Source organism: Ursus americanus, chromosome 13 (assembly GCF_024610735.1).
Source record: "Ursus americanus isolate L20-20 chromosome 13, mUrsAme1.1.p, whole genome shotgun sequence".
In the NCBI taxonomy this organism is placed as follows: Eukaryota; Metazoa; Chordata; class Mammalia; order Carnivora; family Ursidae; genus Ursus; species Ursus americanus.
Window position 1 is genome coordinate 20,417,189 of NC_142139.1, and position 25,169 is coordinate 20,442,357.

At 35.7% G+C, this 25,169-nt stretch overlaps 1 protein-coding gene across 2 annotated transcripts in view; it reads left to right on the forward strand.

Annotated features, from left to right (window-relative positions):
• INTU (inturned planar cell polarity protein) overlaps positions 1–25,169 on the forward strand; it is a 73,944-nt gene that overhangs the window by 33,544 nt on the left and 15,231 nt on the right. For both annotated transcript variants that reach the window (XM_045799020.2, XM_045799021.2), the window contains exons 6-11: positions 5,903–5,992; positions 13,414–13,491; positions 16,811–17,000; positions 18,480–18,533; positions 23,640–23,702; positions 24,529–24,750. In XM_045799020.2, the coding sequence (XP_045654976.2) occupies positions 5,903–5,992; positions 13,414–13,491; positions 16,811–17,000; positions 18,480–18,533; positions 23,640–23,702; positions 24,529–24,750 (697 nt within the window). The remainder of the gene's footprint in view (positions 1–5,902; positions 5,993–13,413; positions 13,492–16,810; positions 17,001–18,479; positions 18,534–23,639; positions 23,703–24,528; positions 24,751–25,169) is intronic.

The following is a 25,169-nucleotide window of genomic DNA, read 5'->3' on the forward strand; positions in this document are numbered from 1 at the left end:
GTGTAGGTTCTCAATACAGCTGTAGATCTGGGTGTTTTGGCACTTAAAATAACAGAGTTGGACTAATGACCTTTTTAGAATTTTATTTATTCATGAAGGTGGTATCTCTTAAGCATGGCATTATGTTGAGTCTGGGCTTTTTCATGTTTTTGTTTTGATTATTAACTTGCTAGGCAATACTTCTGTGGTTGGTAAGAATGAACACTGAATTTTTCGTGTTCTCCAACTATGACAGAAAAATATAGAAAACACATACACTTTAAGGAGTCAGAATGCAGTATCATCTGTGCAAGTTCATTCAATGATGGATAAGCAAGCCTTATGTGAAATAATTTTTTTAAAAACAAAATACACCATATAGTCAGTTATAGAGCCGCATACCCCATTCCACATTGATTTATTAAATCCTGACTTCGAAATGCCACAGTTAACTTATGGGAGAAGAATACGCAAAACTTTTGAGGTTTTTTTTGTAATAAAATAAATCTTGGGATTACAAACCATTTTTCTTCCTTAATTCAACAATTTTAGACTTTATAAAAAGCATTTATCTCAAATTTTAAGAGCCCCATAATATATAAAATACAAAGTTGGATTTTCTAAGGCTTTAACTTTTCCCATTTTCTGGTAAAAATGACACTTCTATGATTTTAAAAGATAAGATATGCAAGACAATAGGAAGAAGAATTTCCTTGTTTTTCTAAACGGAAGTTATATTTAACTGTGGAGCTCATTTTCAAAACATTAGTAACTAAGGCTACATTTTGTGTATAAAATTGCATTCAAAAAAACGTGTTGAATGAAATCATATGGTATTTGTCTTTCTCTGACTTACTTCACTTAGCATAATGCTCTCTAGCTCTATCTACATCATTGCAAATGGCAAGATTTTATGGCTGAGTAATATTCTATTTATGTAATTATTTACTTATTTATACATACGTACATACATATATACATACACACACACACGCATGCACACACACACACACACACCCCACATCTTTTCTATCCATTCATCAGACAATGGACATTTGGGCTCTTTCCAGAACTTACCTATTATAGATAATGCAGCTTATAAACATCAAGGTGTATGTACCCCTTTGAATTAGTGTTTTTGTATTCTTCAGGTAAATACCTAGTAGTTCAATTCCTGGGTCGTAGGGTAGCTCTATTTTCAACTTTTTGAGGAACCTCCATACTGTTTTCCAAAGTGGCAGCACCAGTTTGCATTCCCACCAACAGTGTAAGAGGGTTCCTCTTTCTCCACCAGTGTCTATTGTTCTTGTATTGTTGATTTTAGCCATTCTGACAGGTGTGAGGTGATACCTCCTTGTAGTTTTGATTTGCATTTCCCTGTTGGTGATTGATGTTAAGCATCTTTTTATGTGGCTATTGGCCATCTTTGGGAAAATGTCTATTCATGTCTTCTGCTCATTTTTTAATTGTATTATTCAGTTTTTAAACATTGAATATTTTGAGTTCCTAATAGATTTTGGAGACTAACCCTTTATCCGATATGTCATTTACAAATATCTTCTCCCATTCCATATGTTGCCTTTTAGTTTTGTTGATGGTTTCCTTTGCTGTGCAGCTTTTTATTTTGATGATGTCCCAATAGTTTATTTTTGGTTTTGTTTCCCTTGCCTCAGGAGACATATCTGAAAGGAAGTTGCTATGGGCAATGTCAAAGAAGTTACTGCCTGTGTTCTCCTCTAGGATTTTAATGATTTCATGTCTCACATTTAGGTCTTTAATCCAGTTTGAGTTTATTTTTGTGTATGGTGTAAGAAAGTTGTCTAGTTTCATTCTTTTGCATGTAGCTGACCAGTTTTGCCAACACCATTTGTTGAAGAGACTGTCTTTTACCTTTTGGATATTCTTTCCTCTTTGTTGAAGATTAATTGACCATATAGCTATGGGTTCATTTCTGTGTTTTCTGTTCTGTTCCACTGATCTATGTGTCTGTTTTGTGCAGTATCAAACTGCCTTGATCACTAAAGCTTTGTAATATAACTTGAAGTCCAGAATTGTGATGTCACCAGCTTTGCCTTTCTTTTTCGAGATTGCAGGGTCTTTTGTGGTTCCATACAAATTTTAAGATTGATTGCTCTTGAAAAATGCTGGTGGTATTTTGATAGGGATTGTATTAAATGTGTACATTGCATTGGGTAGTATAGACATTTTAACAATATTTGTTCTTTCCATCCATGAGTATGGAATGTCTTCCCATTTCTTTGTGTTCCCTTCAGTTTCTTTCATCAGTGTTTTATAGTTTTCAGAGTACAGGTCTTTTACCTTTTTGTTTAGGTTTATTCCTAGGTATCTTATGGGTTTTTGTTCAGTTGTAAACGGGATTGATTCCTTTATTTCTCCTTCTGCTTCATTATTGGTGTAGAGAAATGCAACAGATTTTTGTAAGGTGATTTTGTATCCTCTGACTTTACTGAATTTGTATATCAGTTGTAGCAGTTTTTTGGTAGAGTTTTTTGGATTTTCTGTGCAGAGTATGATGTTATCTGCAAATAGTGGAAGTTTTCTTCTTGCTTGTCAATTTGGATGCCTTTTATTTCTTTTCGTTGTCTGATTGCTGAGGCTAAGACTTCCAGTACTGTGTTAAATAACAGTGATGAGAGTGGACATCCCTGTCTTGTTCCTGACCATACAGGAAAAGCTCTCAGTTTTTCCCCTTTGATGATGATATTAGCTGTGAGTTTTTCATATATGGACTTTATTATGTTGAGGTATGTTCCCTCTAAACCTACTTTGTTGGGTGCCTGGGTGGCTCAGTCAGGTAAGCGTCTGCCTTTGGCTCAGGTCATGATCCCAAGATCCTGGGATCGAATCCTGCATCAAGCTCCCTGCTCAGCACAGAGTGTGCTTCTCCCTCTACCCTTACCCCCTATTCGTGATGTGATCCCCCCCTTCAAATAAATAAATAAAGTCTTTAAAAATAAATAAATAAAATAAACCTACTTTGTTGAGGATTTTTGTCATGAGTGAATGTTAAACTTTGTCAAATTCATTCTCTGCTTCTATTGAAATATGGCTCTTATTCTTTCTTTTCTTAATGTGATGCATCACGTTGATTGATTTGCAAATATTGAACCACCCTTGCAACCCAGGAATAAATCCCTCTTAATCGTGGTGAATGATTTTTTTAATGTATTGTTGGATTTGATTTGCTAGTAGTTTATTGAAAATGTTTGCGTCTATGTTCATCAGGGATAATGGCCTGTATGTCTCTTTTTTTAGTGAAGTCTTTATCTTTGCAATGACATGGATGGAGCTAGAGAGTACTATGCTAAGCAAAATAAATCAGAGAAAGCCAAACACTAGGTGATTTCACTCACATGTGAAATTTAAGAAACAAAGCAAGCGAGCAAAGGGAAGATAGAGGGAGGCAAACAAAGAAACAGATTCTTTTTTTATTTAATTTTAATGTTTTTTTATTATATTATGTTAGTCACCATACAGTACATCCCCGGTTTCCGACGTAAAGTTCGATGATTCATTAGTTGCGTATAACACCCAGTGCACCATGCAATATGTGCCCTCCTTACTACCCATCACCAGTCTATCCCATTCCCCCACCCCCTCCCCTCTGAGGCCCTCAGTTTGTTTCTCATAGTCCATAGTCTCTCATGTTTCATTCCCCCCTTCTGATTACCCCCCCTTTCTTTATCCCTTTCTTCCCCTACCAATCTTCCTAGTTCTTATGTTCCATAGATGAGAGAAATCATATGATAATTGTCTTTCTCTGCTTGACTTATTTCATTTAGCATTATCTCCTCCAGTGCCGTCCATGAAGAAACAGATTCTTAACTATAGAGAACAAACTGCTGGTTACCAGGGGGAAGGTGGTTAGGGGCATGAGCTAAATAGGTGATGGGGGATCACGGAGTACACTTGTGATGAGCACTGGGTTGTATGGAAGTATTGAATCACTCTATTGTACACCTGACACTAATATTATACTGTATGTTAAATAACTGAAATTTAAGTAAAAACTTAACAACAATTTTTAAAAAACAGTGATGGTAATGCCCGAAGAGGATGTTAGAAAGTTTTAAAAATATCATGTCTAGCAAATAGTGTGCATTTGATTATAATAAAAATAACAATAATAACAATAACAAATAATACATATTAAGCATTAAAGGAAATAATTTAAATGATGTGGGGGAAAAAGCATGTTGTGGGCCTCCTTTATTTATTTATTTATTTTTTTAAAAGATTTTATTTATTTATTTAACAGAGATAGAGACAGCCAGCAAGAGAGGGAACACAAGCAGGGGGAGTGGGAGAGGAAGAAGCAGGCTCATAGCGGAGGAGCCTGATGTGGGGCTCGATCCCATAATGCCAGGATCACGCCCTGAGCCGAAGGCAGACGCTTAACCACTGTGCCACCCAGGCGCCCCCTCCTTTATTTTTTTTAAAGAGCTTTATTGATATATAGTTTATCATACAGTTTGCCCATTTAAAGTGTGCAGTTCAGTGAGCGTATATTTGCACATATGTGCAACCATCACCAGAGTCAATTTTGGAAGATTTTCATCACATCCCCCCCCCAAAAAAACCAAACACCTGTACTGGGCATTTCATGTGAATGAAATCATAATATGTGGTTATTTGTGATGCTTCTTAGCATAATGTTTTCAAGGTGCAGGCCTCCCTTTTAATCTTATTGGAAAGAAAATTTGTTTTAAGTTTCTCCATATGGATTTGATCTTTTTCTTTTTAAAGAATAGATATTATTTTACTTGATATTTAGATCTTGTTATTAATGATAAGATATGGGTTAAACATGTGGAAAACAGTAAATGTAGGTAGAAAAACTTTTTTGTGAAACAATAAATATGAAAGGTATTATTATTTTAGATATTCTTTAGCAGTACGTGTGTCCTGTATACACTGTTTTAAAACTATAGTGATATTAATGTATGACTATAAAAAGAATCTAATATTTGTCAAAAAGCATATGTATTTTTAAACTTTATTAAGGCAAAAGTAATACTCTTTTTGAAAAAAATCTGTTTAGCAATTCATGTTTAAAATCCCACACACTTATCTATTACAGTATAGAAGGTACATTAAATCCTAAGGACTCAACAGTTAAAGACTGATATCTGTATTCTGGTTTAAAGGAAAAAAACCACTGAATATATATATTCATTTTATTTTCTTCCCACAACTTACCCACACTACAGGATAGACTCATTATGCTCTCTGTGTTTTCATAGTTCATTGTTATATCTCTTTTTAGATGACACTTAATTTGTTTTCCAAGTTGATTAAAGTATAGTAACTGCATATATGTAAAATATACAATCTGATCAGTTTCAACAGAGATGTATAGACCCTGAAACCATCACCACAATGAATATATACATTATTCTAAACGTTTCCTTGAGAACATGTTTAAATCTGACTTAGATTTTGGTTACTTGCTTATGTACCTATGTCCTATATTGAATTATTATCTTGTGAGCTGGGACCATGTCTTCCTTTTTTGTAATTTCTCTTAATAAATCATGTTCATAAATAGGCAGTGAGAAAAAGATTGTTAAATTAGCATACTAATGGAAGCTTTCTTTTGAAAAAAATAAGCATGTAGTCATTTAACGTTAGTGAAAGAATTTCAATACTTTTTGCTGTAATAGGTCTACTTTTGTTTGACCTAGAGCTTTTTGTAGGTTTTGAAAAAATATTTCAGAATATATTTTTGTTGTTATATAATTACTTGCCCTTTCTGTGTGGCAATAAGTTATATGCCAAGAAATTTGCTTATTAAGCATGCAGTTCTTAAATCATACCATGTGTAATCTTTTATGAGTGACTGTTTATAATTTTATGACATTTAAAGATATTCTAACTTTATTTTCACTCTACTTTTTCTTAGCTCATCCCTTCTTTTAAATGGAAAACAAATCCATGTGGCTTATTGGAAAGAATCTGATAAGTTGTTACTAATTGGCCTGCCTGCTGAAGAGTAAGTTGAGATCTTTTTTTTACCTTAAAATCATTTCTAAAATACTGCTAACAAAGTCTGTTTCATTAAAAATTATGACATTTTTGTCAAAAGCAAGCTCCTTCAAACAGTTTTACAGTTTAAAGATCTGTTGCACTGGTGTAATAGTTACCGTGTTAATTTGGTATTAAAAATACAGAAAAGGGGGGGCGCCTGGGTGGCTCAGTTGTTAACCGTCTGCCCTTGGTTCAGTCATGATCCCATTGTCCTGGGTTCGAGCCCTGCGTCGGGCTCCCTGCTCAGCGGGAAGCCTGCTTCTGCTTCTCCTTCTCCCACTCCCCCTGCTTGTGTTCCCTTTCTCAGTGTCTCTCTCTGTCTGTCAAATAAATAAATAAAATCTTAAAAAAAAAATAATACAGAAAAGGGGCACCTGGGTGGCTCAGTTGGTTAAGCGTCCAACTCTTGATTTCTCTCAGGTCATGATCTCAGGGCCCTGGAATTGATCCCTGCATTGGGCTCTGCGCTGAGCCTTTCCCCTGACTCTCTCTCTCTCTCAAAATAAATAATTAATTAATTAGAGAAACTAAAACAGAAATGTGCTGGGAACAATTAGTTAAGGGCAAGATTTTCAATATACTTCCTTCTGAAATGTGGCCAATACAGAGATGTCTGAGAGCTGACCTTCTCTGCTCAAACTTTTAACAAGCTCATGGTTTGGATTGTGTTCACAGTTTTTTTAGTGTTGGAAATTTTAGAGAATTAAAGTCAAGCAGAAAGGTGTTTGGCCCTGATGTTGAGCACCTTTGACAAAATACAGTTGACCCTTGAACAACATGGATTCGAATTGCATTGATCCACATAAATGTGGGTTTTTTTCAATAAATATGTTGGAAAATTTTTTGGAGATTTTTGACAATATGAAAAACTTGCAGATGAACTGTGTAGCCTAGAAATATTGAAAAAATGAGAAAAAGTTTGGTATATCATGAATGTATAAAATATATGTAGATACTAGTCTGGTTTATCATTACTACCATAAAATATACACAAGTCTTATTAAGAGTTAAAATTTATTAAAACTCGTACAAACACTTGGATGGAGCAATTCATAGTTGAGAGAGATGTAAACAAATGTAAAGATGCAGTTTTAAAATAACTGCATAAAATTAACTATAGTGCATACTGTACTATTGTACTAATTCATAGCCACCTCCTATTGCCATTGCAGTGAGCTCAAATGTTATGATTATCTGCTTAAAACTCCCTGTGACATTAATCATCTCTGTGTGAGCAGTTTGTCTTTCCAGTAAAATGTATATTGCAGTAAAAAGTGATTTCTTACAGTTCTTGCATATTTTTCATTGTGTTTAGTGCAACACTGTAAACCTTGAATAACACCAGGAGACCCATATGAAGTGGCACTGGTAATGCTGGAAGTGTTCCCAAAAAGCAGAGAAAAGTTATGACATTACAAGAAAAAATTGAATTGCTTGATACGTACTATAGATTGAAGTCTGCAACTGCGGTTGCCCGCCATTTCAAGATAAATAAATCCAGCATACAGGCCATTGTAAAAAAGAAAAGGAAATTCATGAGGTTGTCACTGCAGTTCTGCCAGCAGGTGCAAAAACACTGCACTTTTCGTGAAATATCCTTTTATCATGTATTGGAAATCCAGATTTTAGGTAGGTGTAGGATTGCTGTAAGAAAGGCATACCCATAGACTCTAATATGATTTGAGAAAAAGCAGTCATTATATGACAACTTAAGGCAAAAAGAAGGTGAAGGATCTAAAGCGGGAGAATTTAATGCCAGCAAAGGATGGCTTGACAATTTTACAAGGAGGTTTAGCTTAAAAAATGTCAAGATAACAGGAGAAGCAGATTCAGCTAAGAGACAGCAGATGAGTTCCCAGATGCCGTTAAGAAAATCAGTGAGGAGAAAGGATATTTGCCTCAAGGTTTTTAATACAGACAAAAGTGCCCTATTCTGGGGGGGAAAATGTTGCATAGGACATTAGTAAAGAAGAAAAGTGAGCACCAGGTTTTAAGGCAGGAAGGAATAGGCTAACTCTACTGTTTTGTGCCAATGCATTTGGGTTTTTGATCAGGACTGCCCTTATCTATAAAGCTCATAAACCCCAAACCTTGAAGGAAAAAGATAAATACCAGCTGTCAATCTTTTGATTGTACAACAAGAAGGCTTGGACATTGAAAACCCTTTTTCTGGATTGGTTCCATTGATGCTTTGTCCCTTTGAAAATTCTTTTGATACTGGACAATGCACCTGGCCACCCGGAACCCCATGAGTTCAACACCAAAGATGGCAGTCTACTTGCCCCCAAACACAGCATCTCTAATTCAGACTCTAAGGCTCATTATACATGGTACTCTATGGAAAGATTATCAACACTATAGAAGAGAACCCCGATAGAACCTCATGAAAGTCTGGAAGGATTACACCACTAAAGATGCCATTGTTGTTATAGAAAAGGCCATGAAAGCCATCAAGCCTGAAACAATGCTGGAGAAAATGGTGTCCAGATGTTGTGCATGACTTCACAGGATTTATGACAGAGCCGATCAAAGAAATCGTGAAAGAGCCAATCAAGGAAATCATGCCAAATCATGGATATGGCGGAAAGGTGGCAGGGCAGGGGAAGTGAAGGGTTTCAAGATAGAGATCTTGGAGAAATTCAAGACCTAATAGATACCACACCAGAGGGATGAACGGAAGATGAACCGGTGCTAAATGATAAGGAAGAAGCAGTACCAGAAAACAAATTGATACTAGATAATCTGGAAGAAGGGTCCTGATTATTCAGGACTGCTTTTGACTTTTACGACGTGGACCCTTCTATGATATGGGCACTGATAATAAAACAAACGGTGGAAGAAGGTTTGATACCATATAAGAATGTTTTTAGAGAAACGAAAAAGCAGAGAAATTACCATATATTTCTGTAAAGTTACACCAAGTGTGCCCGCCTCTCTTCCTTCTCTTTCCACCTCCACATCTTCTGCCTCTGCCACCCATGAAACAGCAAGACCAACCCCTGCTCGTCCTCAGCCTAGTCAACACGAAGATGATGGGGATGAAGATCTTTATGATGACCCACTTCCACTTAATGAATAGTAAATAATCATCGTGCCATATCGCTAATAAACTTATGTCTTGTGTGTATGTGTGTCTTCATGTGAAAATCTGGTAATTGTACAGCAAGAACCGTGTCATCGTCATCATCAACATCATCTTAAGTATTGATTGTGTAGAACACCATGTGCAAGACTCTTGTGGAAGGAGATAGTCTATCCTTACCTAGACATAAGGTGATTGATATTTAATATAAAACTAATAATGTGTTAGTTTTCTGTTTATAACTTTACTTTCAAAAAATTATATTATCATGCAATATGCCTCTCCTTCTTGTAATGGGGGAAAACTGCATATCAGTCTGCCATCACAGGTAAGTGATTTTTTTAAAAAAGTAGCTGTGTTTCCAGTACTGTATTATCAACATAATATGGCATGCCCTAAAAATGTTGCAGTGATTCATTCTCTAGTATATGAGTTAGGCTACCATGAAGCAATACTGTCAGTTACACTCGGCTACCAAAAGCCATCATATTGCTGCTTCTTCATTATCAATGCATGAATTGTCTGTAAATAAATATGAATTTCTTTTTAACATTATCTTTTCATTTTGAATGTTTAGTGTTAGTAACACGTGTAACATCCATAGTGTTTTGTATTGTATAAGACAGTGTTGACATAGGTACTAACAAATAGAGGATTCATCTTGTAAACAGATGATACATACTTATGGTATCGATTTCTCTTCTTATGATTTTCTTAACATTTTCTTTCCTCTAACTTACTGTATCGTAAGAATATAGTATATAATACACATAACATACAAAATATATGTCAAGCAACTGTTTATGTTATCAGTAAGGCTTTCAGTCAACAGTAGGCTATATTAGTATTTAAGTTTTGGGGAGTTAAAAAGTTATACTTGGATTTCAGACTGCCTGGGGTATTGGGACCCCTGGCCCCTGCATTGTTCAAGGGTCAGCTGTAATGAATATTTAACTTTAAAGTGACTTCTCCAATGATATGTCTTATAATATCATTTTCTTCTTCTCAACTTTTCATAAGTATTTTGAAATATATCTTATTTTTATGGTTGGAGGTAAGAGCGGGGTTGACATTTATAATGAGCAGACTGTGAACCCAGGGACTGCATTAGGTACTTTACATTCATTAATCTCATTTAATCTTCAAAATCAGCTCCAGATGTACTTCATGATCTCTGGAGCCATTTTATAAATGAGGAAAGTAAAACTAAGAGAAGATTAAATAACTTGCCAAAGGTCACATAATTGGCAAGAAGCAGAATTGCAAATTGAAGGAGAGTCTTTCTGAATTCTTTCTACTACATTGCTTCCCTAATGTCATTAGACATTAAAAGCGGTGGGGAAATGGGATAGGAATATGGAGAACAGCCCCAAGGAGAGGGATTTAGCTAATGTTACACTAGTCTTATGTCCCTGTTCAATGATTTTTTAAAACTTGTCATTTAGACTCTTCCCTGCTTTAAAAAAAATTGGGCAACTTCTGTTAACCTATAAACGCATTTTAATTTTAACCTTTTGGTCCATAGAATCATACATTGTCTACCAAATAATAATCAAATATCCAAATAAATACTAGAGTATGTGAATGACACAACTTTAGAGAATACCTGTTTAGACAACTTTTCTTTTGGTGTTGCTTTAAGCTTCCCAAGGAAGAAAAAAGTATTATAAAATGCATTATACAGCCAATCTGAACACAAATATGACTATTTTCTATTGCTAATTTTGTTAACCAAATTTCTTTCATTATATAGCAGTGTATTAGTTGTCTATTCTTGGATAACAAATTACGCCAAAACTTAGGGACTTCAAACAGTAGACATTTATTATCTCATAGGTGTTTTTGTGTGTCAGGAATTCATGAGCAACTTCGCTGGGTGATCCTGGCTCAGGATCTGTCTTAACATTGCAGTCAAAATGTTGGCCAGGAATACAGTTATCTGAAGGCTTAACTGGAGCCAGAGCATCTGCTTCCAAGGTGACTTACACACATGGCCATTGTCAGGAGGCCTTAATTCCTTGCCACATGGATCTCTCCATAGAGCTGCTTGAGTGTCTTCACCACATGTCGGCCAACTTCCCCCAAAGCAAGTAGTAGAAAAATAGATTTCTTCAAAACAGAGAAAGAGGGAAAGCTGACTTAGTCTTAGAAATAATGCACACATTTCCACCATATACTGTTTGTTACAAGTGAATTAACTAAGCCCAGCCCACACTCAGGGGTAGGGAAATTAAGCTGTACCTCTTGAGGGGGAGAGTACTGAACAATTTGTGGACATATTTGTATACCACTAACAGGAACTCCAAAGGAGGCTGCAGTGAAAAATGTCAAAACAATTGTGTTTTAAAGGTGTCTAATTTTGGACAGAAAGAGAGATGATCTACCATGAATGTGTGGTTCAAAATTTTTTTAAATTTTATTTGTTTCTGTTCTCATCTTTATTATTTTTTTCCTTCTATTGCCTTTGGGCTTTGTTCTTTTTCTAGCTCCTTTAGGGTAAGGTTAGATTGTTTATTTGATACTCTTTTTAATTTATCGAGGTAGGCCTGTATTGCTATAAACTTCCCTTTTAGAACAGCTTTTGCTGCATCCCCAAGATTTTGGACCATTGTGTTTTCATTTTCATTTGTCTGCTGTGTTTCCTCTATGGTTCAGAATGTTTAACGTGAGGGATAATGGTGCTGTGACGTATACTACATGATATCTCTGTTTAACTAGCTAATTTGTATTTTTCTGTCTAAAAAGAGACTCTGATGAACCCTGCTAGGGTACTGCCTTATGCCAGTGGGTTGGATTATAAAAATTGAGTTGTTTTGAAAATATGGGTTTACAAGAATTGGAGAAAACCCATTATAAGTTACTTTAGGATGTAATGGCAGGGTAAAACATTTGTCTTTCAACTTTTATAGTAGCCCAAAAGGTGGAAGAAATAAAACAGATAATGCAGTGGTATGCTAAACGTGGTATAGACAGACTAGGGAAAGGAAGGCCCAGCTAAGGAACTGAGCAGAGACCGCTCCGCCACATTCGCATGCTACGAGCCAAATTAAGTATGCAGATAGAGACAGTTTCCAGGAGGAGTTTTACCCTGAAGCCAAAAACAGGTTGTCACAGCTGAGCTCTGGATCCAGGTTATGCTATATAGGGGATGCTCTAGCCAATTTCCCAATCTTTATTACTGGGTGGTGGGCATAGAGGGTGTCCCTAAATATTAGTCATTCCTATCCTGGAGAATATGGCTTGATAAATTGGAATGGATTTGAAGATCCCCTTTATTCCACTCTGTACCAGATTCTTTTCCTCATTCCATCTTGTTTCACATAACCGTGAAAGATAGGAATTATTATTCTAATTTGTTCAAACTGTGGAATAGAGTATTGAGAGATCGTGCACAAGCACCCCCTCATTGCCAACTAATAGGTCTTTGTGCCTCCAGTGCTGTGCATGTGGTTTGTAATTGAAGTGGCAGCCCTGAGATTTTTCTCTCATTTGTCTTAATGCCACAACCTGTGCATCTCCCTGTTTGTCACTATGCCTTTTATAAGCAAAATGAGAAAAGTGCTACCCCACAGAGAATTGGGTGGGGTGTATAATGCAGGAACATGTGTTTTCCGGGGTGGGGGTGGGGGAGATCATCTTCCTGTGATGGCTGCAGTGAATAGTGGGAACCCAAACAGGAAGTCCTTGTGAACTAGTAGAGAGAATAACTTCAGAGCTGAGAAGGTGGATGCCCACAGGCAGGTTCTACTCCCTTTGTGTCTTTGCACAAGTTGTTTAATTTCTTGGGCCTCAGGTTACCTATCGTGTAATAGGAATAATAAGACCTACTTTGTAGAATTTTTATCAGGCTTTAGGGGTGTCTTTTGTCACAGGAGTTGGAGGTTCACTTGAGATCGGGGTAATACTGAAAAGTGTCAAGAATTTAGGACTTTTTTTCCTATGGGACCAGTACTACTGTTCTACTTTATATGCATTGATTTTATGTAATCCTCAAAATGAACCTGGGAAGGGCTTAGTGATTATTGCCCCACTTTGCACATGAGGAAACTAAACCCTAAAGAGGCTGACATAATTTCTGTATATGTGGTGATCCAAAAGTCCCTGCTAGACCCATGCTAGAACTCTAGATCTAGACATCAGAGTCTCAGTTGCTAATGCAGCGAACAACCATTTTACCCAGCCATGCTAGCAGCTGACACACAGACTTTTCACATTCGTTACGTATAAAATATAAAGATGTTCTGCTTCTTTTAGATATGTGTCACTTAGTTATGTTATAAATGCGTTGTTGCTTTTTTTTTTAGAGTTCCTCTTCCTCAGCTAAGGAATATGATAGAAGATGTTGCCCAAACCTTAAAATTTATGTATGGTTCTTTAGATAGGTAAGTACCTCTGTGAATTGAATCTCAAGTTGTTTGTTTGTTTGTTTAAAAAAAACTTTTCGTCACAGAGAGTGAATTGATGGTTACCAGAGGGGAGGTAGGTGAGGGGATGGGGGAATAGGTGACGGGGATCAAGGAGTGCACTTGATGTGATGAGCCCCGGGTGATGTGTGGAAGTGTTGAGTCACTACATATTGTACACCTGAAACTAACATAACACTGTATGCGAACTATACTGGAATTAAAAGTTAATTAAAAATAATATTAAAAATAACGAATGCTCATTATTGATATCAGTGCTCGTACAAATGAATCTTAGGTTTTAAGTATATGATTCTAAATCCCTTTTGTACTTTATCCTTTTCCTTGGTTGGCAAGTTAGTTATTTGGGCTTTTTTCTTCTTCGTCTAACTTGTCATCCTTTATTACTGGCTTTACTTTACAGTTCTAGGCAGCTTTTCACTTGATCCATTGCATTTTCTTTTTTGGTCTCATGTTAGTTTAGTGAAATAATGTGAAATAGTGATGCAACCACAATTATATTCTGATTTGATATATTTCTGTAGAAGCAAATGTAAGAGCATTTCAAACAGATATGGAAGAGAGTAAGAAGATTTTAAATAAGTTGTTTGTGTTTTTCTCTGATTTTTTTAAAGGGACTGTCAAATTTAATATCCTAAAATGTGATTCTTCTTACTTAAAAAATTTTAGTTAAAAAAAAATGCACTATCAAAATAAATAAATGACACAGTAAAAAAGGTATTGACTAGTTTCATGGGTATCATTTTATATATTTTCTATGCAGCATGAATACAGTCTACATACTCCTTTTTTTAATATATGTGGGTGCATATTATGCATATTTTCCTGCTTCTTGCTTTTTTAACCTTACAGTAAAATATGATGAATCTTTCTTGATCTGAAGGAGGCAATTTGAGGTAACTTCAACACTTGAACCCATAAAATTACAGATGAAAAATAGATTTTTCTGTTTGTGGGATTTTTCTAAGTCCCAGTACTTCAGAGAGCTAAAATGATACCTTTGCTTTCAAAGCCTTAAAAGTATATCAGTATAAAAATCCAAAAACGTTTATACATTTTTCCAAACCATAGTGGTGTCAGCTCTGTTTATCTATCGTGGATCTTCGTTATCGCTGTTCTCAAAGCAGCCTCGAAAGAATTTTCAGTGACTGTGCCATCGGGATTGTCTAGTCTGTAGAATTCTCCAAGAGCCTCTGAGGAGACATATCCCTCTCAAACCCAATTATTAATTAGCATTTTCCAAACGTGTGAACTACAAAAGTCCAGGCAGCCACAAACAGTGCTTTTACCTTCTGTTAAATAAGGAAGTGTTTAACCAATGAAGAATAAGGATATGGTTGTAAACTATCTTCTTAAATTTACACTGTGTAAGCAAACCTTGCTGTTTTACCTTAATTAAAGCTTTCTGTTTTCATAAAACCAGAGATAATTAAAGATTAAATACCTGCAATTGAAGACAGTCAATTGAGGTTGTTCTGTAAATTGCAATGGACTAGGTTAGGGACAGAGGGACTCTTAATTTCTGTGAATTTTATTCTGAAATTTAGCTTCCATTTACTTGGAAGTACTGCCAAATTGGCAGCAAATTTTAGTTTCTTCTTGTTCTAGTGAGAATTTGAAAGGCAAACTAGGAGAGTAAATGTGAAGATCCATTGAGTTCTTAAGACCAAGAAGCAGTAGGGATCCGAGATGTTATTAGTAGTCATTTTATAGCAGTTTTTTCTAATTATGGAAGATATTGAAGGCACATTGTGAAAAATTATGATAAGACTAAGAAGACTAATTTTTTTAAAGTTGTAAGCTGGTTAGTTCCCTGTGAAGCATAGAAATATTGACAAAGTTTAGTGTTCTGATCAAAGATATGTTTCCTTCACTATTCCCAGCCAGACTATTAGCAAATTCTAAAGTCTGTCTCTAAAACATATCTCAAATCCACTCATTTCTCTCCATCTTTACAGTTACCCTGCCCAGCCACCAGCATCTCTCACTACTAAAACAGTCTAACTGGTTTCCTTGCCTCCGTTCTTGACACTTTAATAAATTTCCAAATGCAATTAAAGTGATATTTTTACATTATAATCTGGCTCCGACATACCTTTCTGATTTCAGATCTCAAACCACAGCCACCCCTCTGTGCTGTTCTGCAGGTATCCTGGCCACTTGTTCCCACCGGAGGGCTTTTGTGCTTTTTCCTCTTACTTGATCTTCTTGACATTGGGATCTGAGTTTAAATGCCCATTCTCAAAAACTCTTCGCCAATTTTTGATCTAAATCAGCCAACCAGTCATATCACCCATTCACATGATCCTATTCTCTGTATGGCCCTTTGTACGAGTTCATGTTTTTACTGTTTGTTCATTTGCTGTCTTTCTCCATTAGAATGTGAACTCCATGGAAGTAAAGACCTTGTCTTTTGTCTTGATATTTTTACTACTGTACCTCCAACAGTGAGAATAGTGCCTAGAACATAGGTGGCACTCAAGCTATTTTTTGAATGAATCCAATCCATGAATACTATTCTGATGTATTAATGGTGTATATATTACTAGTTATCATGAATGGTTGCAGGCAATGCTCTATTATTCTTACATGGCTAAAACCAAATGTTTAGTCTGTCTCTCCTTCCTCTCTCTCTCTCTCTGAGTTCGTTAATAGTGTTGCCTTCATTAGTGAAGAGGGGGAAATTACTTAGGCTAATTATGTGCTTTCTGTGTTCAGTAAGTAATAAGCATAATAAGTACTTATTATGTACTAGGTACTTCATATGTGAGTCAGGTTGTATTATCCCCGTTTTTAGAGATGGAAACAAAAGTTCAGAGAAAGGTTAGATGATCTTCCTGAGATATCTACCTAGTAAAAGCAGTGATAAGATACAAAGCCAGATATGTTCTATTATAAAACTCAAAATCTCTTTATTATTCTATAGTGCCTGAAATATATTGGGAGTTTAAATGGTTAAGAGATAAGGTAAAAGCACAAGAAGGTTACTTCAGCCCATTCTGTCATAGATATACCTACCATTTGTGTTAGCCCTGTGGTTCTTCCATAATACCATCTACTCAGTACATTTGAAAGTAGGTTTTTGGGTAAAAAAATATTGACAGGATGAATTTCTTAACACATTCCATCAGTAATATTATAGCAGTAATTCTTTGTAAGAGAGAGGAGGAAGGAAGAGAGCCTATGTAGTTGGGAAAGATCTAGTGTCCTTAGGAGCATACAAAAGATAACCACCATTTTCACGTATTGTTCTGACTTACAGCTCTTGTTTCTTCAGTGCCTTTTGCCAGGTTGAGAATGTTCCCCGTCTGGATCATTTTTTCAACTTGTTCTTTCAAAGAGCACTTCAGCCTGCTAAACTACACTCCAGTGCCAGTCCGAGCACACAACAGTATGATGCTTCCAGTGCAGTGCTTTTAGACAGTCTCCCTGGAGTTCGATGGCTCACACTTCCACGGGAAATCAAGGTACTCTCAGGTGTCATACATAAAAATCAGAACCAGTTGCCTTATAACCAGTTGCCTCCTACAAAAGACTTTCTGTTATTTTCAGGATTGTGGGTAAGAGTTAAAGGAAGCCATTGGTTAATGAAGTAGGAGATCCAGTACAGTGAACTTAGAAAGATAAATATTTCTTTCTAAATAGAAATTAGCTGTCTCATCTTACTTTAACATTTAAGCCTTTTCCAAACTTATAATACTTTTCAGAAATCATACTTATGTGGTGTGTCTTGCTTTTTTTTTGTCAGTTGTTCTTTTTTTTAAATGTCATTTTTCCTAAGGTACACTGGAGTAATTTAAGAGATACTTTGTCTGTTGTCTTAAGGAATGTGAAGAAACAATTACAGTAAACTTGTACATTAGCCTATAGAGTTCAGGAGTGGGAATAGCAACCTGTAAACATTAACATTTGTGAGATCAAAATTCACAAGCGGGTAATTTTCTTTTTGTCCTTTAGTTTTTCACAAGAGAAACCATAGCCCCCAAAAGGAGTTCGTGAAATATTTGCTAGATGCAGAAAAATGTAGGTTACAAATGAGTAATAAGTCATACTGTGTGAAAAGCATTGAAAGGCATGACTAATGTTTCCAAAGCTTTAGTCATCTCAGTAAGACACAGTTTGTGAAACAGTCCTGCAGAGTGCCTTGACCTTTAAAAGAAAAAGGAAAAGAAAAAAAAAGGGTTCTTTTCCACAAATCGCGTCTATGCTACAAGCTTTAATTGCCAATAGTTTTCAATTTATATATATGCATTACAGATTAAACTACAGATTAAATTTATTCTGTTATAAAATTTTGAATGCTTCATGAAGGAACAAATACATGAAAGAGTTCAGGCAATTTCCATAGAAACGAAAGCTAAATCCTAAGTAAGATTTTTCTAATAACTCCGTAGGGAAGCTAAACTGTGCCAGATTCCAGGGGAACACTTGCCTTCATGTTTTAATCCATAAATAAAGATTAAGAGTCCTTTTATATAGAACGTTTTCATGAAAGACACAGGGAAGAATGTTGATATTTTCAAAGAATCTGTTGAGAAATACACAGGAAATAGAGGGAAGGAAAAAAACCTCAAAATAGATTGGGTACATTAAGATTGATTATTTTCTTCTTAAGAATTTTAATAGGTTCAAAAATTTTCTGACTCAGAACTGGAAAGCAATTTTTTTAACCTCATAAATTATTTTGTATTGAATACAGAGTGAAGCTCATTTTGCAATAATCAAGATTTAATTGAAAAATAACTATATGTTAAATAAATTTTTTTCTGTAATTCCAAAGCTTAAATGCAACATGTTCTATTTTGGGACATTTCTTAAGTATCATAAAGGAGAAAGATGCTTACTCAATTCTTCAACTAATTATTAAGCACTTTTATGAGGCCATTACTAAACAATAACTAATAGGAGTTAAATGGTTCGTGTTACTTTTTTTTCTTTTCACGTAGATGGAACTAGACACAGCACTGAGTGACTTGGAGGCTGCAGATTTTGCAGAACTGGTAAGAGAACCAATGGATTTGGGGAAAGGCTCAATGTTGATTTTATATTTTATAAATCAGCCATTATTCTAAATATTTTTCAAGTGGGCATGTAATCTTGAAATATGTAGCATTGGGTCTCTATTTCGATATGAACAGAATCTCTTTTGCTTGCCTTTAAATTTTTTACTCAGTTAAAAATATTTGTTACATAATGTATACACAATGATTAATTGCATTTAGAATCATTAAGAACTGGGCTTTGAGAGAAAGTATGAACATTAATATTAAAGTAAAGTAGGGGCGCCTGGGTGGCACAGCGGTTAAGCTTCTGCCTTCGGCTCAGGGCGTGATCCCGGCGTTCTGGGATCGAGCCCCACATCAGGCTCCTCCGCTATGAGCCTGCTTCTTCCTCTCCCACTCCCCCTGCTTGTGTTCCCTCTCTCGCTGGCTGCCTCTATCTCTGTCGAATAAATAAATAAAATCTTTAAAAAAATAAATAAATAAAGTAAATAACTGAATTGTAGTACTAAAATAAGTAAAAACCCTATAGTTATGGATTTCAATTGGAAATACCAGTATGGTTTTTTATCTATTTTTAAAAAAATGTATTTCCTAGCTGTGTCCAGTGAAAAGGCCTACAGATAACGGTCATCCATCCCAATAGTGATGAATGCCATTAGCACCCAGGCTATAGTATATAAATAATACTTCTCACTAAAAGGAACAAAACCTCCTAAGAGAAATGACTGATTGCAAATTTGGGGCTGAAAATATGCAAGATGAGCCTGGCAACATCTTGTTATTTCAGAAATCCAGTAAACTTTAAAAAATGCTGAGGTTAATGTAGGGTTCGAGTAATTAGGAGACAACTTGAAGAGGCTCCCACTTGAGCTTCTGTAAGTGTAATAACTGCAGCAGATTGAAACGCATCAGATATGTTGAAGTCCTTGAGTTCATAATTACACTAAAGAAAAAAAGAAACTTCTTGGTCAACTTTGGAGGATGCCAGGGAACCAATTCATTATTGTAAAAACTGGCAACAAAGAGAAAGAAACAAACACATATCTGCCCTTCCTATCTGAACCATACCTCAAGGTTACCAAATGGAGATGAGGGGTAGTTCTCTTTATGGAAGTATTCTACTTAACATACCAAGAAAGAATGACAGAACTGGAATATTAGCATATTGCAATTTTTGCAGTGAACTAATGGGTCTAAGCAAAGATCATCAGTAGTTGTTACCATCACAAAAAGAAAGACAGCCGGGTAGTATGTGGTTCATGATGGAAGCATACAAATTACCTATAAAATATACTTGATGAGGTCTCGAGATCTAACCACGACTACATAGAAAATACTAGGGAAAAAAGGACATGTTAGATGACCCCACTTGGGGGAGGGGAATTATAATCATCAAAGTCCAAACTGGGAAACACAGTAAGACAATTTCTTCAACAAATAAAAGGGAGCAGGGAGAAACTGAGAGAGCCTATCAGTTACAAGAGACTTGAGAAACATACCAACCAGTTTTAATATATGGACCTTACTTGGATCCTGATTCAAACAAACACAATTTTTAAAAACATCTATGAGATACTCAAGGAAATACAAACACTGAAGACTGGATATTTGGAGAGAATAATTCTTTAGATGTGGTAATGGTATTACACATACACACACACACACACATAAATATATATTTTTAATCCTTCTGTTTTAGAGATATACCCTGAAGTATTTACAGATGAAATCATATAACATCCGTTCCTGGTTTTGAAGTAATTCAGCAGGGAGAGGGAAGAAGGAGAAAGGGATATTGATGCCACAAGATTAGCCATGTACTGGTCATAGTTGAAGCTGGGTGATCATGGGTAGATAAGAGCTAATTACATGATTCTATTTTTGTATATGCCTAAATTTTCAGTAAGAAAAGTTCTTTTATGGGGCGCCTGGGTGGCTCAGTCAGTTAAGCGTCCAACCCTTGGCCTCAGCTCAGGTCTTGATCTCAGGGTCGTGAGTTCAAGCCCCACATTAGGCTCCACGTGGGGCATGGAGCCTACTTTACAAAAAGAAGAAAAGTTATTTTGGTTACGTGACCTAATTTCAGCTCAGGTCCTGAGCTCAGGGTCCTGGGATGGAGTCCTGCCTCAGGGTCTGCACTCAGCAGGGAGTCTCCTTGAAGACTCTCTCTCTTCTTCTGCACCTCACCCTCCGTTTGTGCACGCGCTCTCTCTCTCTCTCTCTCTCTCTCTCAAATAAATAAATAAACCTTAAAAAAAGTAAATGAGAAATTAGGATGTGGAAGTAGTGAGGGCTGGATCATAAGAAGTTTGCTGGTAAAATCTTGATTGCTTCAAAGAGTAGCTTAGTCTTTTTTTTTTTTTTTAAGATTTTATTTCTTTATTTGACAGAGAGAGCAAGAGAGCACAAGCAAGGGGGAGCAGCAGAGGGAGAGGGAGAGGGAGAAGTAGACTCCATCCCAGGACCCCAGGATCACGACCTGAGCCAAGGGCAGACACTTAACCCTCTAAGCCACCCAGGTGCCCTAAGAGTGCCTTATTCTTAGCTAAGATCCTGGGCAAATGGAAGCATATTTTGTTTGTAAAAATAATTGAAACTTAAAAGTGGTGAACTCCTCATAGGTCATAAATCTTTTCACTGATGGAGAATGTTTAGATAGACACTAAGCATTAGGAACAGTTTAAAGTATTTAAATATCCAGGTTTTAGGAACTTATGTCTGATAGATTTCATTAAAACTCCCAATTCCTGGTTTATATAACATCACTTTAAAGAGCAGTGGAACTAACAATATTTTCAATGGTTAGACACAGAGCTATTGGGATTCCTTGGATACAGTATCAGGACACAATCTATAAAGAAAAAAGAAAATTGATAAATTGAGAATGTAAGATGGTACTCTTTGGAAAACAGTTTGGCAGTTTCTTAATAACCTAAATGTACACCTACCATATGATTCAGCCATTCTCTTCTTCTAATTACCCCAGAGAAATGAAAGCCTATGTCAATACAAGAACTGTACACAAATATCCATAACAGCTTCATTTGTAATAGCCAAAAACTAGAAACAAATCAAGTACCACAAGTGTCCATCAGTGGGTTAATAGACAGACAAATCGTGGTATGAACTTGCAAAGAAATACTACCCAGCAAAAAACTTGGCAGGGGTGTTGATGGAATTGTTACATATCTTGATTTTGGTGACACTTAACAGAGCTATACACATTTGTCGAGACTGACAGAACAGGGGCACCTGGGTGGTTCAGCTGGTGAAGTGGCCAACTCAGGGTTTTGGCTCAGGTCCTGATCCCAAGACCCTGGGATCCACGAGCCCATCCCTGCATTGGGCTCCACGCTCATCATGGAGTCTGCCTGAGGATTCTCTCCCTCTCTCTCTCTGCCCTTCCCCCACTCTGTCTCTCAAATAAATCTTTTTTAAAAACTGGCAGAACAATTCACAGTGAATTTTACCTTAAAAAATGAAAATAAAGATCTAAACTTCCTGTGAAATTAGATTTAAGATTTAATCTTATATCCTAATTTTGTTTTCTTTAGTTTTAAAAATTATTATTAAGGTATAATTTATATTTGGTAATAAAGTCTTCTGTGCCCCTTTATAGTCAACCCCTCTCCCTACCTCTAGCCCTTGGCAACTACTGATTTGTTTTTTGTCCCCATGGGTTTTACCTTTTCTAAAATGTCCTATCAATTGAATTAGTTAACAAGTAATTTTGGGGGGCCTGACTTCGTTCACTTAGCATAATGCATTTGAGATTCATTCATGCCATTGTATACATCTGTAGTTCGTCCTTTTTATTGCTGAGTAGTATTCCATTGTATGAATGTATCACTGTTTATCCATTTCCCAACTGAGAAATATTTAGGTTATTTCTGGTTTTTTAGTTTTCTTTAGGTTTCATTGCCTTTTTTTTTAGAGATTTTATTTATTTGTCAGAGAGAGAAAGAGAGTGAGCACAAGCAGAGGGAAAAGCGGACTCTCTGCTGAACAAGGATCTTGATGTGGGACTCAAACCCAGGACCCTGGGATCATGACCTGAGCGGAAGGCAGACGCTTAACCGACTGAGCCACCCAGGCATCCCTCGTTGCTTTTTTTTAGATTACAAAAGTAATACATGCATATTGGGTAAAATGCAAGCGTGATTATTAAAAACAAATGTCCTTCCACCTCATCCCCCTCTCCCAGTTCTATCCCTAATTGTAACTGTTCCTACAGTTTGTTACAATTTGAAACCTATTCTTCCAGACTTTTTTCTATAGACATAGGTACATAGGTACATACACACCAGCACTTGTCATACATAGAAATGTATATCATTGAGGGTGCTATTCTTTTTAAAAAATTAGATCACAGTGAATATTTTGTTCCGTAGCTTGCATTCTTTGCTCAACAGTATACCCTAAAACCTTTTCTGCCTGCTCATATAGCTCAACCTTATTTTTTTAACAGACCTATGATAGCGTATCGTATGAACATACCTACTTTTGATAACCATTCTCCATTGTTGCACTTGACTTTATCTCGAATTTTTGCATATCACAAATAGTTTTGCTATTAACTTTTTATATAAAAATCTTGATTTTTCCGGTTTGAGCATTTCTATAGATTTTTAGACTGGAATTACTCAAAGGGTGTATGTATTTAATTTTTTATATATATCTAATCAGTTGCTCCCAAATAGGTTGTATCAAATTTTACTTTCAAAAATATTATTTGGAAATTTAAAAAAATCGTTCAAAATATTTGGTAATATGGGATATTTTAGATGATGTATAGTAGAAGCTTTTTGTCTCAATAGACATGTTTTAATCCCTCTTGCAGTAACTAATCTTATGTTGTATTCTTAGATGTCTTTAATCAACAGTATCTTATAAGATTAAAAAATAAAATTGTTTTCAGTCAAAAATAATGCACATTATCTTTCACCCTAATACCCTAGCATATTCATTTCTAAAGAAGGCACTATGAAAAGTTCAGTTACTAAACAATATAATTGCCGTTTTAACATTAACATTGTAGCCTAAGATTTTTTTTAATCATGAAAAAACAAAGAATGTAAATCCACTGTGGTTTTTCTTCCCCAGTCTGAGGATTACTATGACATGAGGCGGCTGTATACAATTTTAGGGTCTTCTCTATTTTACAAGGTAAGTTGAAGCTTGAAATTTTTATAAATGTCCAATTGCTATATGAATAGACCTAAAGTGAATTTTCTCAAACTTCTACAAACATGAAAAATACATTTATCCCTTTTCTTTGAATGTAGTTACCATTAAATTAAGGTCTTAAAAAAAACACCTGGTACCTACATTTTACAAATACAGTATTTCTGATTTTATTACATTCTAAAGCATTCGCTAACGTGTAAAGGAGAAACAATACTCAAGGAACCAAAAGCATAAGAGAGAAAAGTGATACTTTCTTGATTTATTTTTGCAGCAGTGCACTTTTTTCCTTATCTTCAGGCATAACCATGTATCTTTTTAATAAATCTAACATTTAGTTGACTTCCATGTACAGCAAATTAAGCATCAAATGAATTTAAGTGTTTTCATATTTCAAGAAGATTTTTAAACACAATTTAAAACATATGTAAAAAAGAATCCGACAGTACAGAGTGGTACACAGTAAAAAGTAAGTCTTTCCTCACCTTACCTCTTGCTTCTTTTCTCCACTTTTCATCCTCAGAATTCAGTTCTTTTCTAATGTTGCCAAACACTCAGGCTTATACTACTCAGGTGATCTTGCTTTGTGCTAAAGTCTACCTGTTGTAGACTGAACCTGTCATAAATCTTGGCTCTCTAATTGACCTCAGGAAAAAAAAAAAACCATTTATTTTTACTATGTCTTTATTCCATTTGAAACTGGAATATTTTAAGACAACTGAAGTACCTATGAAACTCTTAGAAATATATTATGGCATTATTGCTTTATATCACTAGTTGACTTTTGTTCTTTGTGGTTAAATCCAAGGGTTATTTGATATGCAGTCATTTGCCAAAGGATGATCTTATTGATATCGCTGTGTACTGTCGCCACTACTGCCTACTGCCTTTAGCAGCCAAACAAAGAATTGGTCAGTTGGTTATATGGAGAGAAGTGTTTCCTCGACATCACCTCCAACCTTCTGCAGACTCAAACACTGAAGTCTTTCAGGAACCTGAAGGGAGATATTTTTTGCTAATTGTTGGCTTGGTAAGTTTACCTTGGTTTCTCTGTGTGTGTCTGTGTGTCTATGTGTCCATGTGTGTGTCGGTGTTTTAGGGTTGGGTTTTTTTGGCCATTTACTATCTAAATATATACATAAACAAACATAATAATTTAAAATTCTGAGCATGTTAGATACCGGTATTCAAGAAAATGTTATATGTCCCTTATTCCTTTTGCATCCATTTAATACTCATGGAGAAATATTAATGAAACCCAGAATAAGATTTTATCAGGTTCTTAAGATCTTTTGTTCTCATTTCTATAGTGGTTTTATCCTCTGGTTTGTCTTGGGAAATAGAGACATGAAAAGGATATAGAATAAGAATAAACATGTGATTGTAAATGAAAAGACTTCCAATAGTTGTGGCTCTTTGAAAGCTACCTTGTGCCATGTGCCAGAAAGT